Source organism: Diospyros lotus, chromosome 5, assembly GCF_014633365.1.
Source record: "Diospyros lotus cultivar Yz01 chromosome 5, ASM1463336v1, whole genome shotgun sequence".
Taxonomy (NCBI): domain Eukaryota; kingdom Viridiplantae; phylum Streptophyta; class Magnoliopsida; order Ericales; family Ebenaceae; genus Diospyros; species Diospyros lotus.
In genome coordinates, this window is record NC_068342.1 from 22,816,682 (window position 1) to 22,836,820 (window position 20,139).

Below are 20,139 nucleotides of genomic sequence, written 5' to 3' on the forward strand. Positions count from 1 at the left end.
AGTACACAAGCTAAATTAAAGTAGCCCACGCGACCCGAGTGAGCATGAGCATGTGCATGGGGATGGGCTCACTACAAATCATGTACATGATGAGTTGGAGAAATTGTGAGATAATTGGTCTCTAAATTTCAGAATCTAATTGAAATAAAGAAGAAGAAATGATGAACCATAGAGACAGCACGTTGTGTAATAAAATGATCAATGATGATGGATCATCATGATTTTAGTTACCGCGGCGCTACAATACAATTTGTCCTCCGTACATAGAACGCTGAGCTGCCACTCGACAAGTGGTGCGTTAAATTCTATGATTGCGCAATGATGATGGCTCAACGAAGTGATTAACTGCAGGTTGTAGATAAATAATAAATAATGCACTGGAAACGTAGCCTATAATAGTAGCAGGCCTACTGACATGTTGCAACAATATTAATTAATTCAACAACATAAGCTTCCCCTTCCCTTCCCTTCCCCTCCCCTCCCGGCCCATGTCACGAGCAGCTCTCCGTCCATTCCACCCCACTTCTCTCTCTCTCTCTCTCTCTCTTTGTCTGTAGCGCCACCACCCTCCATTATCTATCCAATCTTCCGCCCTCTCAGTCAGTCATTCATTCATCTTATAATTCTTACCCACAGGCCAGAGCCAGCCAGACTCTCCTCCCTATTACTTAAATTCCCCACCAATTTAATATTCTTCTTCTTCTTTTTCAACTCTGCTTCTTGCTGTTTGTTTTGATCTGACTCCATGTAATTTCTACTCATAATTGTCCTCTCTCTCTCTCTCTCATTCATTCATTATTATAACTTCTGGTTCTTCTTGTTAGTTTGTATAATTAATTATTCCATTGACGCTCTTCATCATCGCACTATGACCCGGCTCTTCCGATCCAAGTCCTGCGGGGTCGCCAGGACCTCGGCTTCCATGTTCAACTCCAACTCCTCCTCCTCCCCTCCCAATAATTCGTCTCTCAAGTATCTTCCCGCCCGCCCCAAAGAAGATGAGAACGACGATGATGATGAAGAAGAGGGCGACGACGACGATTCCGGCAGCCCTGTTACGACGCCGTTTATCATCATAAGCCCCGAGCGTCGTAGTAGTGGCGGCGGCGGTAGTAGGCAGCAGAGCCAGCAATTGGCGATACTGGGCATATTGGCGACGGCTCTGAAGAAGTCTCTGGTGACTTGCAGCGTAGAGAGAGATGACGTGGCCTCCTCCATGGATATCGGCTGTCCAACCGATGTCCGCCACGTCTCTCACGTCACTTTCGACCGCTTCAATGGCTTCCTTGGTTTGCCCCTTGAGCTCCAGCCCCAGCTTCCTCGCAAAGTCCCTAGTGCCAGGTTCCTATTTTCTTCTCTCAATTCTCTGGATCTGGGGGTCCTCTCTTCACTTTTTCCTTTTCTCTCCTCTTTTCATGCTCCTTTTGCCTTAATATTCTGTTGCACTAGTACAGAACTAGACAGTGTAGGGGGGAAATTTATTAAAATTATCCTTGTTATGCTTTCTGGTCTGGTGTGTGTGTTTCATGAAATTGGGGCCCTTTGGAGGATCAGAAATGTGATATGTGGTGGAGGACATTTTGATCAGGATGGGGCTTCTGGGGTTTGATCTGTTCCCCTCGTGATGAAAAAACACGAATGTTTCTTGCAAATGCTTCAAGAGAATTAGTTCCATCCCGTCCCCAAACGCACCTTATTTTTCCCTATAAGGGTTGGAGATGTGATCTTCTAAGCCATTTAACTTCCTTTACATCAAGAATACTTTTCCCGGGATTTTAAGGATTTACCTTTCCTGTCGATGATCTAATCATGTAGTAATTTTGCTAAAGCATTTCTTATTTCAAGATTCACCTGATTTGTAATCCCGAATTCTTCCTTTAGAAACAGAGAGATGAGGAGATCCCGATTTCATGTTAAACAACAAGATATTAAGAGCTCTATAAACCCACACAAATGGTTTAGGACACTGTTATCTAAAGTGGGCTAGCTTCTATCGTGATGCACTTGAAAACATGTGTATCTAGTTTCCTCATTGTATTTAAGCAGGAATGACATAATATACACACGATTGGGTTCCTTCAGGAATCATATTGTGTATCCTAGTGATTTTTAGGACAGGTTTTGTTTGCCAGGAATGGATATACATGTGTCCCATAATTTGTTTATAAACTGATGAATGGGTTCAAAAGGGAATACGGGTACTCGTGAAATTCATCATATCATCACTGTGGATTCAGCATCATCCACAAATTTAAATGATTGGCTGCAACTGGTCAATTTGAAATTTCATACATGTTTAAAGAGTTGATTGCTGTTTAGTGTAAATCATGCTGTTTCATGATTTCTTGGCTGCTGACCAAGGTCTTTGAATGGCTTCCATGGAGAGCACTTCATACAGAAGTAGGTAGGGGCTCCTGAAGCCAAGTTAAAAGCCTTATCTTTCATGTCAATAAAACAGCTGGGGGTGATCCTGTACAAACAGATAAGCAGGGAGGGAAAAATTCCTGCTAGCTAGAAACATGGGACCAAAAGGTCATTCAGAAACTGAAAAATGGACGACACGTCGAAGAGAGTGCCCTCCCTAATCCAAAAAGAACAGTAGAGATAGCATGATAGGACACTAATTATGAGTAATTTTCCCCCCTTTAAGAGGTTCTGTCTTTTACAAGAGGACAACCTTTTCTCATATCTCTCCACAATGCCATTCCAAATCCTCTTAGATCTAAGAGCAACACATAAAAGAAGACTTGAGATACACAGAAGGGAGACTCCCCATTTTACAAGCATGATTAGCTACCAGCAAATGATATCCTTCCAACCCCACCAAAATAATCTCACTTTTATAAAGATATGATTTAGGCGGGACATAGAGAAGAAAGTACACCCCTTTTCACTTGAAAGTAAAGAAGAGAAGCACACTTTGGAATCAAGGTGAGATTGAGGATGGAATCGAATAGCGAATGCACTTGCGGTTTAGACAGGGTAGTCTTTCCACACTCGGCTTTGCTAGGCAGGCTTCCCCGGTCGTACCGTTCAAGCTGCCTCAAAATCCAAAACACCGGAAAGCACTCCTCAGAGTTCTCATCTCCATTTCAGTAGCACTATCAAACAACAAAGCATCATCTGCAAAATGGAGATGGGGGACACTGATTTGTCTGTCTTATCATCTTCTCAAATCCTTAATCCACCTTTGATCCTCTAATTTCTAAAGCTTAATTGCACAGCACTCTTGAGCAGCACCCAACACATTCTTCTTCCATGACAAGAAGGCTGCCCTTCATGACTAAAATGAACAGAAATGGGGACAAATGGGATCACCCTGTCTCAAACCTCTCGAACTGCTAAAAATACCTTTAGGAATCTCATTCAGAAGAACCGAAAATCTCAAAAAAGAAGTGCAAAAATAATTCCATCCTCTCCACTTAGGTCTAAACTTCATCCTCTTGTAAACAAACAACAGCAACTTCTGATTGATGTGGCCATAGGCTTTCTCAATACTTATAAATAAGGCCCCAAGTCCACTGTCCGACCTACAGTCTAGACACGGACTGGCCACGAGGACCACATCCAAAATGCCACGACCCTCTACAAGGGCATTCTTGGAAATCGACATCACTCCACCAATCACTTCTTTTAAGCATGATTGACAAAACCTTGACTTTGATTTTATGAACACTATTCTGCTAATTGGCCTAAAATCTATTAAATAGTTTAGTTTCTTGTCAGAACTCCCATGCTCATAGACTGCACTCCAAAACTGATGAAAAACCCAGGAAACACTATCAGGTGCTGGGCCATATCTCCACTTAAGCAGCCTAAAGCTCCAAGAACCTCTTCCTTCAAGCCTAACTCTATTCTCCTCAGCAATGGATTTAAAAGACAAATCCAAAAGAGTAGGTCTCCACCTCTCTTTCTCTGAACAAAGACTGCTATAAAAATGAATAATACCTTAAGAAGTCTCCACCTTTTCCTCAACTTCAACATCACCTAAGACAATCTTTCTGATAAAAATCTTTCTTCTATTTTTGAGTTAGCTATCTTATGAAAAACTTTCTTGTTCCTGTCTCCTTCCTTGTTACTTAAAAAAGGTCAACCTAGAGTTCTGTTTCCAGCTTTCTTCTGTAATCAAAAGCCTCCCAACCTCTCCTTTCAATTCTGTCCTGTGGATGAACTCATCATTAAACCTCCACTTTCTCTCCCACTTGTTTTCTGAAATTTGTGTTTAATTTGTCTGTGACTGTGTGCGGATTGGCTGGTTAAAAGGGATTATCATAGCTTCTTCGGGTGCACTACTTTGTGTTTCTATTTGCATTGGTTGATCTTTGCAGAAGCAAAAATTTGGATTATTATCTTTAACATGCATTACAGAAGTACTACTACCTACTACTTGTATACCCAATTCCAGCTTTCTTATCAGTTTCTTCTACAAGCTTTTTTATTCTTTTTTTTTTTTTTTTGGAGAACAGTTACTTATACAAGCTTTTATACATCTTCTTTTTTTTTTTTTTGTTCCTCATGTTTTCCAGTGTAAGTGTGTTTGGAGTTTCTGCCAACTCAATGCAATGTTCATATGATCAAAGAGGAAACAGTGTCCCAACAATTCTTCTTACGATGCAAAAGCGTCTGTACTCAGGAGGAGGTCTTCAGGTGTGCATTTGTTTGTACTTGGTAGCTTATTTTTGGTTGTTCCTTTTAAGCTTGTTCCAAATCTAAGGACTATTTTTTGTGTTGCTTGAAGGCAGAAGGAATATTTCGAATAAATGCTGAGAATGGTCAGGAGGAGTGTGTTCGCAACCAGCTGAATAAGGGTGTTGTGCCACGAGGAATTGATGTTCATTGTTTGGCAGGGCTGATAAAGGTATCCATCCTAGCAGTTATCTTAAATGAATGGTATTATCCATCTTGGTGAATTAAAATAAAATATAAGATAAGAATTATTAGTGGTAGAAATCTAGAGGCAAATTTTGTTATAAGGTGGTGATTTTGTTTTGTTATTTCTATGTTTCATGTGGTCTTGTTACCATTTTTGTTTGAACTTTTCATTTGTCAATATGAAGATTCCTTGTCCTAGAGTGCTACTCTCAAATTGGATTTGTTGAAAAATAAGATGAGAAACAAAAGATCCAATCACACTCAAATACAACTATAACTAAAAGGGAAAAATCACAACTGTACAGGATGACAGAGAAAAAATTTCACTATGTAGTAAAGTTTATAACTATAAAGCTCTATATTCTTTCTCTAAACCTGTTACGGGTATTTTCTAGACCGCTTTTTATGGGCTGGAAATAGTCCAGTGGATCGACCCAATCTCTCAAAAGCCCAGTAAATCCCGGGTTGAAGATGTCATGGCAAGGTTGCATGTCGCTTCGACTGGGTTAGATCGCTGAAAGTCTTAAGCTGCAAGACACGCCGTCAGGCTATTCAGCTCGCATCACGAAGAGATAGCGAATTTATCTGAAACGGTTAGGGAAAAAGTCAATCTTCTTAATCTAAGGCAAATTAGATCCCTGCTAATACGGAATCCGCTCCAGATTATGTGAAGGTGATAAGGAAATATTATCTTCATGATATTATCCTCCCATTTTGAATTTTATTCAAATTATAAACACCCCATACTATAAATAGGGGTAGAAGACCATTGTATGGAGATGTGCAATAATATACTGTTACTTTGCCGAAATAACCAGAGGGACAGTCGTGGACTAGGCACCGTTCAGGTCGAACCGCGTAAAAACTTCTTTGAGTACTTCCTCTCCCTTTCTTTTTCATTGAAATCACGTTTGCTTTCTCAGTGCGGGCAAACGAATCACGGTCGACCAATTTCCAACGTCGACATTTTGGCGCTAGAGGAAATGGGGCACGCTCTGATCGATATCAATGGCAAGAGGAAGAAATACGAGGAGTTCTGAAGTGGTGGCTAATCAACCTGAAGACCATGTTAACCAACCGCTAGAAGTTCCGCCAATCGGGGGCCCGGTTGTAACCACAACAACTACTTCTGTTCCCCCATTGGATGGAGTTGCCACTGGCATTCCCTCGTGGGTTTCATGTCAATCTATAACCCCTATCCTTGGGATAAAGACGATTCAGGCCTGACAACAACGTCAAGAAGTGCTGGAGAATACAGTCATGTAGCTCGCAGATATAGTTAGGGCATTAGCCCAAACGCAGGTCTAAGTTGCCCAAAGGCAAGTAGAGGTCGCGCCACCCGGGGGTGTCCCTTAGCCTCGACTGAAAGACCTGTTCTAGACAAAAGAGAAGTTAGAGGAACGTCACAACGGGCTGGGATCGGTGCATTCCTCAAACTCGCGGTCCCGAAGATTGGAGGAACGGCGACGCCGTGATGACGAATTGGATCGTGGTGTTTTAGGCTCCAGTTCAAAGCATGGGCAGGGAGGTGGAGCTTCGCTAGCTTTAGGTTTTTGATTTGTTATGTACCCATGTAATTGTACAATAGAGATGTATTGTAATAACAGCTAGGGTACTCAAGTTTGTAATAAGTATAAGAGTGCCCTACAGCTGTGCCTACAGTGGTGTGTTTTGTTTTCTGGAGTAGTGAAGGATGTTTGCATTTCTTATACTTGTAAAGGAAATCTAGTGGAACCCCTTTATTTAGCTTTGATTAAGCTTTCAGGTTCGATCCAATGCTTCCGTTGACCAGGGTTTCCATAACGCCTGTGGTGATGTTAGCTTATATTTTACGTCGTTAAGTATTTGGAAAAGCAGGGGCGTTACAGTCCCAGAGATAAGCAAGAGAAAAGGGCTATGAGGAGGCTGAAGTTTAGTTTAATTTCTTGTTACTCATGTACTATGGATCTTATGTAATCTTTGGGTTGTTTTGAGAGTTGTGTATCGCAGTTGCATAAACAGGGATTACATAGGGCTTGGATTTACTTATTATGCTGTTAAAGTTGTAAGTTGTGATTGCTATGTACTATGATCGTGGTAAGAGATATTTGTTGATTTTTGGATGTCACGCATTACGGTGTACTCGTATTAGAGGTTTTATTGTTGGAAATCCTTTTTATCTAGTTTTAGCTAACTATTAGGTTCGATCATTCGCTTCCGTTGGTAAGGATTTCCATAACGCCCTTGTGGGATATTAGCTTGTATTTAGTGTCATTATATATCTGAAAAGTGGGGCGTTACAGTATCGATGGCCCTGATTGCCAGGCAGTTCTCAAGGAGATCCATGCAGGTTATTGTGGCAATCACACTGGGGGGCTGTCCTTGGCTCAAAAGGCACTTCGCCAAGGATTCTATTGGCCTACCTTGAAGCAAGACGCTATGAATCTGGTGAAGAGGTGTAACACATGCTAGAGGTTTGCAAAAGTACCACGAGCTCCACCCGCCTATCTAAAGCAGATGAGCAGTTCATAGCCCTTCGCTATGTTGGGCATGGATATAATCAGACCACTCCCTACAGCTCACGATGGGTGCAGGCATGCTATAGTGGTGGTTGATTACTTCACCAAATGGGCAGAGGTGAAGAAGCTCGCAGAAATATCCATGGCAAAGGTAGAGAAGTTTGTCTGGAGTAATATCATTTGCAGATTCAGAGTTCCCCAACAGATAATCACTAACAATGGGACCCAGTTCGGTAGCAAGCAATTCATCAGGTTCTGTAGCTCGATAGGGATAGTGAAAAGTTTCACGGCCGTGGACCACCCCCAAGCCAATGGGTAGGTTGAGATTGTGAATAAAATAATTAAGCAAATATTGAAAAGCAAGTTGGAGGCCAGGAAGGGAGCCTAGGTGGATGAGCTACAAAAGGTACTCTGGGCTTATAGGACCACAACTCGCACCACCACAGGAGAAACTCCTTTCTCTATGGTTTATGGGTCTGAGGCCATGATCCCGGCGGAATATGAAGTAACTAGTCAGCGAAAAGCCACATTTGACTCGGAGAATAACGACTAGCTATTGACCACAAACATTGATTTACTCGAGGAGGCAAGGGAGCTAGCTCGCATGAGGGTGGCCACCTATCAATAGAGGGTCGTGAGGGATTACAACAGAAGGGTCTGACTTCGGTGCTATAATGTCGGTAATCTTGTGTTACGCCTTGTTCTTCCTGGAGCTCGCAAGGCCAGCGACAAGACACTAGACCCGAACTGGGAAGGCCCCTATATTATCAAAGAAAACCTGGGGAATGGTGCGTATCATTTGACTAACATGAGTGGAGCCGAAGTCCCATGAGCTTGGAATGCGGAGCACCTCAGACCATATTTTCGATAAGCAACACTCTTCTTTTGTGTAGTATTAATTATTGATTGATGTTCTATTTACTCTAACATTACTTCGTTAATAAATTGAATTCCTGATTATTGTTGCCAAATCTTATTACGTCCACCTTTTGTTAAAAATAAGAGGTAGGAAATAATAACAATTCGGGGTTGAAAAGCTATGGTTTGCGAGCTAGGGCCCATCCAACTTGGCTTATGTGACATGGTTTGTGGCTTATTTGAGCATTCATCTTAGTCCTCGCCCTAGGCCGTGGTTTGCGAGCTAGGGGCCATTCATCTTGACTATAGTGTCATGGTTTGGCGCTTACTGAGCAACCATTTAGGCTAAAAAACTTATAAGTCATGGTTCACTAGCTGGGGTCCTCTCATCTTGAAAAAAAAGGTCATGGTTTGTGACCCGCCTGGGTGTTCATCTTGACCTTGCTAAACCCTTAAAAGTCATGGTATGTTAGCTGGGATCGAATTGCGATCTATCTGGACATATAACTTGACAAGGGAAGGCAATCCAATCTAATATCGAGTTATGGCGTGTTAGCTGAGGCCTATCTTTTGTTGCTTAAATGTTCCTGCTCACGGCCTACTGGACACGTAACTCGACCTTATTAGTTGTTGCTAACACACTATTCAAGATCGTTCGATTTTAAAGTTTACCAGTTACGAGCTATGATGTCTCTGAGCTAATCAAAGCTAAAGCTTAGCCATGAGACAACATTATGTATGCTTATCATGTTGAATTTTTTTAGCCCGCAGAAAAGGTCAGAATAATGGAAGTTCATTAAACAAATTGTTCAGAGACCAGTACAAAGAAGAAAAATAAAGAAAAGGGAATTTGAAGTCCTAGCAGTCTAGAAAGCATCAGCCCGCGGGAGTTGCATTCTGGGGAGCTTGGTCTTGGGCATCTTCGGGAGGTAAGTTGGCTCTCACCTAGTCCGGCATTGAGGAAGCCAGGATAGCCTCCTTCCCTGCAGCCTGAGTAGCGAACTTCTTCACCTCTTCCACTACTTCTTCACCGAAGAAGGAGAAGTCTAGCTTGGGGTGTTCCTCCCACAAAGTGAAGAGGAACTGGCTGCAGGTCTTGAACTCAACTTCCTCGCGCTCTTTGGCCACCCGGGTTTCAACTTCGGCCTTTATTTGCACGACCTTCTCTTTGATCTACTTAACCTCTCGTCTTACTGCCTCTACCTCATTCGACACAGTATCAGCTCGCTGCCAGGCTAGCTCCAACTCGTCTCGTGTTTTGCCCAACTCTACGTCGGCTTTGTTGAGCTTCGAAGTGATGGAAGAGAGGCTCATCTCGTAAGATGCCTTCTCACGGGATAGCTCGTCCTCAACCTCCTTTTTGGCCCTCTCGGCCTCCCTCACCCGATCCTCCAAGCCTTAGGCGATGTTCTGAGCCCTCTGGGATTCATTAGTCAAGAAGGCCAAGCTATCTTTCAGCTTCTTCTTGTCCTCCCTGAGCACCTTTATGGCAGCCTCGAGCTGTTCTTTATCCTTGGTGAACTGAGGAATCTCCTCTTTCTGTTTCAAGGTGCCTAGAGAAGCCTGTAAAGCATGAAAGGTTAGTACATGAGAAGAAGATAATTAATATTGACGAAGTCAAATGAAGGAACTTACCAAGAGATTATGGTGAGCAGTGAAGATGGAGAGCTGTTCGTCCTTCAGCTGCTCCCTTTCCAGGATTTTGGTAGAACTACCCAAGATCTTGTCCAGATCGTCGAGAAGGGCGTCGAAGTACGCCTCCCTAGGAATGGCCTCAGGAGTAGCCTTCTTAGACGGAGCCACCACCTTCTTTCTTTTCTCTACTTGACTTGGCTGAGAGAGGGGAGAAGTAGAGGTAGGATTTCCTTTGCTCCCAGCTACAGAAGGAGCTTAGACCACCTCGCGAGCTATAGATTTCCTGTGCTTGGCTGCAACTGCAGCCGCCTCATGCTGCGAGGTAGAGGCAGGCTATGCGTTAGGGACTAGCTCTAGTAGAGATACGGCTATTGTCGTGGGGTCGGGGCCAGGCAGAGTGACGACGTCGTGAATCTTGCTAGCTATCTCAGAACGAGGTTCTGCTCTCCGGACACCAGCAGGAAAAGGGGATGAAGAAACTACCGTAGGCAAGGTCGCAGATTGACCAGGCTTATGGAGTTTGAGCTTCACCATCTCAGATGTCTCTGGTAAGGATTCAACCTCCACTTCCCGAGAAGTTATGCCTCCCTCGACTGGGCTCCCACTAAAGTCGACCACGTAAAAAATGGACCTTATCTCTCTCTGGCCCCGAGCTTCAATGTCCTTCTCCTTGATGGGTTTGCAGTCGAGAGAAGGAATGAGCTAGTAGTCGTCGGTGAGCTCAGAGTCATCTGCGTCTGTTTTCACTTCTGAAGCAGCTTGAAGCCCCTTTGCCTCAGAAATGGTCAGCTTAGGTTTCACGCCAACGACGTCTGCAAGGTAGATGAGAGATTTGTAAAAAAATAAAATTATTATTACAAGTGCGAGCTAAAGATTCACTTACTCGGTACGAGGACGAAGCCGAAGTTCCTAAGGCTATGAAGGGAGGTACAGGAGATGTAAAACTAGTGAGTTTTATAGTCCCTTACATTGGACTTGCCATTGGCTTTGCCTTGAGACAAGAGCCTCTTATAATAAAAAGAACGAGCTACCATATAATACAACTCGTCCTTGGTACCCTTGAAAGAATAGAGGTACCTAAAGATTTTGGGTGATAGAGGAGGAAGGTTGTTCTTTTTGAAAAGTATGGTTAAGGAGGTGAGTTGGGCGTGGGAGTTTGAAGTCAGCTGGAAAGACGCAAGTTTTAGATCGTTAAGGATATCTATGAGGTAGGGTTGACTGGAAACCTAAGTCCGAACTCTAGGTGCTGGGGATTAACAGTTATGAATCCTTGAGGGGGAAAGGTTATGTGGTCACCAGGAGAAGGCACCATTACGTGGTTGCCGCAGGGCAGGCGGTACTTTGATGCGTACGACTGGAGGTCGCTGATCGTCATCTTTGAAGGATATCGCTTGAATACCTCGCGAGCTGCACGTTCCTCGGCAGCTCGTTGGGTTATAGCAGGGTCAACACGCTGGACAACTCCTTCAGCGACTTCAGCGCCGTGAGAGATCGCATCTTTCACAATCAGCGCCCAGGTTCCTCCATTGTGCTCTGAAGAGCTAAAGGTACCGTCATCTTCTACCCTGTGGTTGCAACGCTTCTAACCTGATGTGGACATCTACGATAAAAAAAAGAAGAAGACAGGAAAATAGAGTTAGGTCGCTGAGAGCAGACCAATCGTCACGAACCAGAGTTCTTAAGGATACTTCCTATCTATCAGATTACGCGCTTCGCAACAGGGTACTGCCTAAGATAGGGGGGTTAGGTCTACGAGCCTCTTAGCCCTTTAAAACAAATGAATGTTAATCCTATAGTCAGCAAGCCCGATGCCCTAAAGATACACAACCATCGCTAGAAGGCGAGGCGTGGAAGAGGAGTCGACAGAAGGAATGAAAGCAGCGGTAAAGTGAGCTAATGAGTTGTAAGAGACCTACTATTTTGGATTGATCGTTGCAAATACCAGAGGCGAAAGGCAATACTTAACCGAAATGTGATAGAGATCTTCACGGAGCAATACGAGAAAGCTTCAAAGCAATCGACAATGGAGTTTTTGGAGTCCGAAGGAGAAGAGTGCAGGAGCAAGAGTCTTTTCAAAATGACACGGTGAGAGGGAAAAGAATTCCCTCACGCTTATATAGGTTGGGCTGTTCCACTGTTGGATTGAGAGACCGACGAGCTGCCCTAGATCTAACGGTGACACGTAGAGTCATAGGGCCCATGAGCATACTGATTAAGTGGTTACAGGGAACGTGCGCATTAAATGCGCTTCAGACAAAACGTGCGGCATAAAATGACGCTATTTAAGGCGAATGGGAAGAGTTAAAATGGGGGCTCAGAAGCTCACATCGTCCACTTCGACCATAGAGCTTCAGCTCCCAGCTTGAAAATCGCACTGCGAGTTGGGGGGCTAGTGTTAAGGGTATTTTCTAAACTGCTTTTTATGGGCTGGAAACTGTCCAGTGGATCGACCCAATCTCTCAAAAGCCTAGTAAGTCCCGAGTTGAAGACGTCATGGCGAGGTCGCAAGTTGCTTTAACTGGGTTAAATCGAGAAAAGTCTTAAGCTGTGAGACACACCATTAGGCTACTCAGCTCGGATCACGAAGAGATAGCGAATTTATAGGAAACAGTTAGGGAAAAAGCCAACTTTCCTAATCTAAGGCAAATCAGATCCCTGCTAATATGGAATTCGCTCCAAATTATGTGAAGCTGATAAGGAAATATTATCTTCATGATATTATCCTCCTATTTTGAATTTTATTCAAATTGTAAACACCCCATATTATAAATAGGGGTCGAAGACTATTGTATGGAGACGAAAAATAATATACTATTACTCCACCGAAATAACTAGACGGACAATCGTGGACTAGACACCGTTTAGGCCAAACCACGTAAAAACTTCTTTGAGTACTTCCTTTCCCTTTCTTTTTCATTGAAATCGAGTTTACTTTCTCAGTACAGACAAACGAATCACGGTCGACCAATTCCCAATGTCAACAAAACCCCAGTCCTAATTACATCAAATTCCTATCTCTCATTGGTCTCTCACAAGTGATTTACACACCTTGAATAGTAAGTCAAACATTCTATTTATAGACTGATTTTCTTGTTCACTAAGGTTAATGTTTCATTGCCTAACAACGGTTAACAAATGACTAGTAAATAGGATTACACACTAAACAGGAAACCAATATTAGGGATAAGAAATAATCTTCAGGACTAATTAGGATTCCTTGTTGAAAATCCGAACAAACCACCACCTTAACGAGAATTCCTAAAAAACATTTGCCCATTCTTTGACAACAATCATGACTATCTATTACTGATAATCACCATGATCTTAGTTACTAAGATCATCGTACCCCACCATAAAAGGTACAACCACTTAGGCACATACCGCCCTAAGATTTATATGGCACAATGTTGAAAAATACCTTGCTGAAAAACTATGGTGCAACCCTCATGCTTGACTTCCTTGGGAGCTCTTTAGCCATTAACATCTTTTCCACCACACACCTTGCATCACCGTCAAGTCAATGCCCGTGTGCAAACTTGTGGACCCGCTAGAAGTATCACATCCTCTTTTATGAAAACTCTAGCGGCATGCCATGTCCATCTCTTTAGAGGACATCTTCATCTCCCACAAAATTGAGAGACGAACTTCTAACGCCACAATCTTTAGAGCCCTTTTCCAGACTTGCTCCATTAGCGTGACAATCCCTTTTCACATGACCAAATTGATTGCACTTCTAGTAGATCACTTTACTAGATTATTTTAGAGCCTTCAGGAGTTGGTTTGCCCTTCAACACCTTGTATAACCTGAATTGGATCAAGATATCCTTGACTTGTATTTTCCACAAGCCAAAATTGATCTTCCCATATAACTTTTCACAATCAAACTTCAACATACTTGATATATCTTTTGCATACTAGACGATCGATAACCAAAGCTATGATACCACTTGTTGAAAAATAAGATGAGAAACAAAAAGATTCAATCACACTCAGACACAAGAGATTTTTACATGGAAAATCCTAAAAGGGAAAAACCACGGCAATCAGGACTACAGAGGAAAAATATTACTATGTAGTAAAGTTTACAACTACAAATCTCAATATTCTCTCTCTAAATCCAAGTCCCAATTACACCAAATTATTATCTCTTATTGGTCTCTCACAAGTGATTTGCACATCTTGAATAGCAAGTCAAGAATCCTATCTATAGACTAGTTTCTTTGTTCACCAAAACTAATGTTTCCTTGCCTAACAACAATTAACATTTGACTAGTAAATAGGAAACCAATATTAGGAATATAAAATAATTTTCAAGACTAATTAGGATTAGTCGTTGAAAATCCCAATAGGATCCAAATTGATTTTCTCTTAGTGCATGAGTCTTTTTTCCTTTTTCTTTTCTTTCTTTCAGCTGGTAAGATTAGTGCATGAAAGCCATTCTTGATATAAATCTACCATTTTTATCATAAATAAAGTCAACTAAGTTAGTATGAAGATGATAAGTTTCTTTCTTTCTTTTTTTTCTTGATAAATAAGGAAATCCTATTAAAAGAAGAAACAGCAGCCCCAAAGGCACTAACAGATATAAGTCCAAAGGAAAGGCAGCCAACAGCTCCTATCCTAACCCAAACCAAACATCAGAGCATAGAATCAATCAAGATTCCGAGGAGAAACACAACCGAGAACCACAGACCAGCACCAATTCAATAACTCTTCCGCAACACCCAGGACCATGACAGAATATAAAGGAGCAATCCAAATAAAGAACAAAATCCATCGTAAGGAAAACAAGCTCCTAAAGACAGAAAGCTCATATATCACAGAGCATACCCTACCAGAAAATTGACACCTCTCACAACCAGGAGCCTCCCCAACAAATTACAAGGCCTGGCCCAATCTTTCATCAAGTGAGACAGAACATGGAACCTTTCTGGGCAGAGAATCACCTAGGAGCTTCCCAGAAATACCAATCTGTTGATGCTTTCACAACATAAAAGACCAAGTCCAGATCCAAAATCCCCTATAAACAAACAGAGCCCTCCAGAATTCTTTAACTAGGCCCCCCAACCCAAAAGAAGGCAAACCTCAGCAACTAAGAAGACAAATAAACACAACTCACATAAACTCCACATAAACTCATAACTGAAGCACAAAAGAAGAATTCTCGAGGGGCTGCTTCTTTCTGGAGGGGCTGCTTCTTTTTAGAATTCTGGAGGGGCTGCTTCTTCTTTTTAAAGAAGAATTCTGTAAATTACTTGGCACCTTCTTTTTGGAGTCTTTGCTTTTTGGAGATCTCTGCATAAAGCAAGGAAGATAGTAACAATGAAGGTGTAGAAGCCTCCAAAAAGCATAAGACTCCAAAAAGAATCAGGCAAGTAATTTACATCTCAACATAAACCATCAAAAGACCCTGCTAAAGCCCCTGTTCTGACTTCTAAAAAGAAGGTTTTAGATTAGACACCCGAGAACCTTTAATATTTCAACTTAAAACATTCTATTAACAGGGCTAAACCAGCTCCAAAAATGACCAGTGAAGAGCAGAAATGTGTAAACCAAATAGCAATCCTCAGCCTCGTCAGCAATCCATTTAGAGCAACCCTTACCTCTGAAGCAGCAATAAGCTAACATATTTTCGAACCCAGTTGCCTGCACTACTCCAACCAAGCAGCAAAATTTGAAATAGAACCACTACAGCAACGCTGCTATCACTGACAACCTACCAGCAAAAATCAGCCAAAAGGAACTCCTTATTGTCACTTCCACGCATTACCAGCCACTTCAAACCATCATCTGAAGTAGGACAGCCATCAACCCCCAACGGAATCACTGCATCAGACCACTGTGGTAAATTAAAGCAAAAACAATAAAACCATATTACCTCCTAATAACCCCCTTTGCCGTAGGTATTTGCACTTCTCAAAACGTGAATGAGAGTAACCAACTCCTGATTACTTAACTAATAATTTATCTTGGATTGATGACCCCAAAATTTTCCACGAGTTATTTGGGGAGAGAGGATTGGAGCCCAGGGGATTGCATCTTTCAAGTCCGATTCAGCAATGATTTGACTCCATTTGAGAACTATTGAGCTCACAAAGACAGTTCCAGGGCCTATAAAATTTCCAACATCTCTGTCTTGTTAGAGTCTTTAACCCCTATAGGACAAGAAAAAGGACCATTAGAATTCCAAAGTACCCCGCTGATTCTTGATGGACCAGGTTTACCCACGGCTGAACTATCAACATTTCATTTCATACAGTTAGCATCAGGCAGAATCTGGGCGGTGCTTAACAGAATGCTAGCCATTCCAATACTTCATCGGAAGAGAGGAATGCAAGAGTTGAGCACTTTCCGATGGAAAGGAGGTTTCAATAGCCTGTAGCCAGCACCTCAATCTTAAGATAACAATCTGAAAAAGATCTTGAGATCTAAACCTTGTCTCCTTAAAGATTATTCTATTCCTCTCAATCCAAATCAACCAAAGGCCACAAAAGACAACAATCAACCATAACCTGCCCTGCAATTTGCTTCAAGCAAAAAAACTCCTTTGATCAAACAAATCTTTAAAGGATACAGGACTCAACCACTGTGCCCACCATTTAAAAATATCACCCCATAACCTCCAAGTGAAGTTACACCACAAAAATAAATGATCCATTGATTCCTCCCAGCATTATATAATGGACATAAAGTACTGCCTTCTTGAAGAATACCTTTTCTCCACAAATTTTCTTTAGCATTCAACCTTTCTCAGTCTGCCACCCATACGAATACTTCCACCTGAGGAGGGGCTAGGCTTTTCCATAGTAATGGGCTTGAAAGGCAACAAAACTGACCCTCTTTTAGCAACACCAGCTGATAGCACAGTGCTCTAATGGAGATTCGACCTGATGTGTTATATTTTCAAATCCTGTTGTCTGGAATGCTTTACTTAATACAATCTTGATCAATTATCACCATTAACTCTGCCTACTGCTCTGATTCTCTGGTTAGGGGTGGGCTCCTCTACTGCAAGCTCCAAACACAAATCATTCCACCCTTAAAACCAACCTTTCCACCAACTCCCTTTATTTTGAGAAATCAAGTAGAGCCTAGGAAAAATTGATTGAATTTCTCTTAGTGGATGAACAGTCATTCTTGAAAGAAATGTACCTTTTGGATAATAAATAAGGTCAATTTAAGACTGCTAGAGTGATGATGATAAGTTTCTTATTATGATGGGTTATGACATTATCTCAAACTCATACAAACTGGTTAACCTATGATTCATTAGGTTTGGGGTACAAACAAAAAATGACCATCTCTTAGGTAAGTTATTGTGCCTGTCACCAACAACCTTATAACATGCTTTTAATTTGTTTGTTTAAACAACACTTTATATCTGTATTGAGTTTAGTACGACTCTTGGAATCTGTGGTAGCTCCGAAAAGAGATCCTATCCCTTTATCTGATGGATCTCTAATGACCTTTCATGTCTATATAGCAAGTTAAAAATTCAGTCATTAGGATTTGAGGTACATTGACTCGTACATTGACTAGAGAGATTTCAATTTTCTTCTGTGCGGAATGGGTTATATGTCACTGGTTCCAAGAATTACTAGATGAACCCGTTTGAAAGGAGAAACCCTGATTTTTAATAAGTTGGAAAACCACAAGCTGTTGGTTTTGGTAAAGGCATGTGATTCGAGGTCCATTGCTTATGTATTTGTTTCTTCCAGTTTGCATAGCATAATTTACACCTTGGTTGCGTCATTCTCATTTAACAAGCGCAAAATGCATTCCTTGTTCTCACTTGTTATTTTGCACTTCCAAACCGTCAATCTGCATTGCGGATCTTGAAAATTTGAAATGGGGGTAAGGATCCATCTACCAAAAGAAGCTAGTGCAATTCGTGGCCCTGTCAAGTTAAGTAGAGCGCATCCAAAATAATATGTAGATGCAACCAACTACTATAATCTTGGCTCCTAATTAGCTTCGGTTTAGAAGTTGCATCATAATTTTCTATCAATGAAAAAAAGAAATTGGAGTTTCACAACTATATGTTCATCAGGCGTGGTTCAGAGAACTTCCTGCAGGAGTTCTTGATTCTCTTACTCCAGAACAGGTGATGCACTGCAACACAGAAAAGGAGTGCACTCAACTTGTGAAGTTACTTCCTCCAACCGAAGCTGCACTGCTTGACTGGGCCATCAATTTGATGGCAGATGTTGTGAAGCATGAAAATGACAATAAGATGAACGCACGCAACATTGCTATGGTTTTTGCACCCAACATGACTCAGGTTCATAAAATCTGCTACTTTTTAACTTCTTTTCCTTTTCCTGTCTTGTTATTTCTGACATCGTTCTTGATAACAGTTGTGGTTGGTGCAATTAGACTGGCTGTCACTTTCGATTAACAGAGTCGTGTTAACCATTGAATGACCTCAAAATTCTGTTTTTGTCCATGACATGATTGTCATTAAATTGTGGGGTTCCACTGCTTGCATCTATCATGCGACATGGAAATTCTCCTCACTTGCAAACGCATCGAATTTTAGCAATGGTAAAATACTGATGATTTGTACATGATTCAGATGGCTGATCCTTTGACTGCGTTGATTCATGCGGTTCAAGTTATGAACTTCCTAAAGACACTCATCATTAAAGCCCTCAGAGAAAGAGATGAAGAATCAGCTGCAGATGCTAGATTGTTTCCATCAAGCATAGATTTGGATTCCCCTACATCGTCCAAGTCAAGCAAGGTGTTGTTCCACGGCCAAACTCTGGAAGGGGCTGCTGTGGGTAATCTTTTCACAAGTGTCACTCTAGACAGATTGGAAACTGACAGCATGGAGGAATACTGGAGCTTTCACAGCAAGGACGATGCTGAAGAAAGGCACGAATCCATTTCGAGTAGGAGGAGGAGGAGGAGGAGGAGAAGGAGGAGGAGGAGGAGGAGTTTGGAAAACGGGTTGAGAGGTGAATATGAGGATGATGATGGAGAAGGGGAAGGGGAAGAAGAAGGCATATTCGATCGGCTAAGCCTGAAAAAAGGAGTGAGGAAACTGTGCAGGCACCCTGTGTTTCAGTTGAGCAAGGCAGTTTCCGTTAAGAAGACCGGAGCTGGAGGCCTTAGCATTGTAAATAGTAATGGTAGGGGAGGAGGCCGGGAAGCATGTGCTTAAATGACAAGAATTTATGCAACTTTTGTGCTACATGACCATGATGCTTGCTTTTGAGAACAATGTTGTAGCATAGGCATACGTACGTGCGTGCTTTGTGTGTGTGCGCGTGTTGTTTGATTAATAATTTTAGCTTGTTAGAGAAGTGTTAATTTGAGGTTGGAGAAATGTCTCGTCTCTGTTCTTTTATTTTCAGATACTGACTAAAAGATCTAGATAAATGAGCATAAATTTATGAGGATTATTGTCCGTTGTATTCACAAGGACTATCATCATGAAAGTCAAAAATTATTTTGTGTCTTCAAGGCACAAGTTAACACAAATTGGCCACTTGTTAATTAGTGACGATAATTAACTTGTAAATAAATTTGAATCGTTATTTTTTCGGGTCAAAACATCTTTTACAAATATGAATATATGACATTAACTAATTAATGTAAAACACTCAAATTTATACTGACATGGTCCTTCGAATACGTGAAATAATTTCTCCAGTTAGAATAGTGATGCTAGTAATCTTCCCATGGGGAGACTTTCATGGACAATTTGGGTAATTTGCAAGCACTCCATTCAATAGTTGCCAATGCATTTTTTGTAACATTGATAAGGAAAATGTTATTGGTACATCATGACTTATATTTTAAACTACACAATTATTATGGGTAATTTCTAAACCACCTCTTATGAACCAGACTTTTACCAAGTAGGCCGGCCCAACCTCCCGAAGTCCAATGGGCTTAAGGCCGATGACACCTCAATAAGGTCGCAGATCGCTGAAACTTGAGCTCTGACAGCGAGAGTAACGAGCTCCCAGCGAGGCGTTTAGCTCACTCGCCAATCCAATCAGCTTGTAGGGCAAAAAGACTGGGTAATAATCAGAGACGGTGCCCACCTGCCTTATCAAAAGTAAATCCAATCCCTAATAGTATGGATTTTATTCCCGATTTTATGGAGTTGATAAGGACACCTTGTCCCTCACGATATGGCCCCACTACTTTGAACTTCATGTAAACTGTAAACACCCCACTCTATCAATAGGAGGACACAAAACTATTGTAAAGGACATGATCAATTATATATTGTTACTCTGCCAAAATTATCAGAGATCAGTCG

The 20,139-nt window shown here is 41.7% G+C and overlaps 1 protein-coding gene across 1 annotated transcript; it reads left to right on the plus strand.

Moving 5' to 3' along the window:
• The first annotated feature begins 461 nt into the window (after nucleotides 1–461).
• LOC127801652 (rho GTPase-activating protein 3-like) lies at nucleotides 462–19,289 on the plus strand. The gene is made up of 5 exons (XM_052336956.1): nucleotides 462–1,341; nucleotides 4,527–4,647; nucleotides 4,739–4,858; nucleotides 17,914–18,144; nucleotides 18,439–19,289. Exons 1-5 carry the CDS (start codon nucleotides 869–871, stop codon nucleotides 19,027–19,029), a joined length of 1,536 nt encoding a protein of 511 aa, XP_052192916.1. The 5' UTR covers nucleotides 462–868; the 3' UTR covers nucleotides 19,030–19,289.
• The last annotated feature ends 850 nt before the right edge of the window (nucleotides 19,290–20,139 follow it).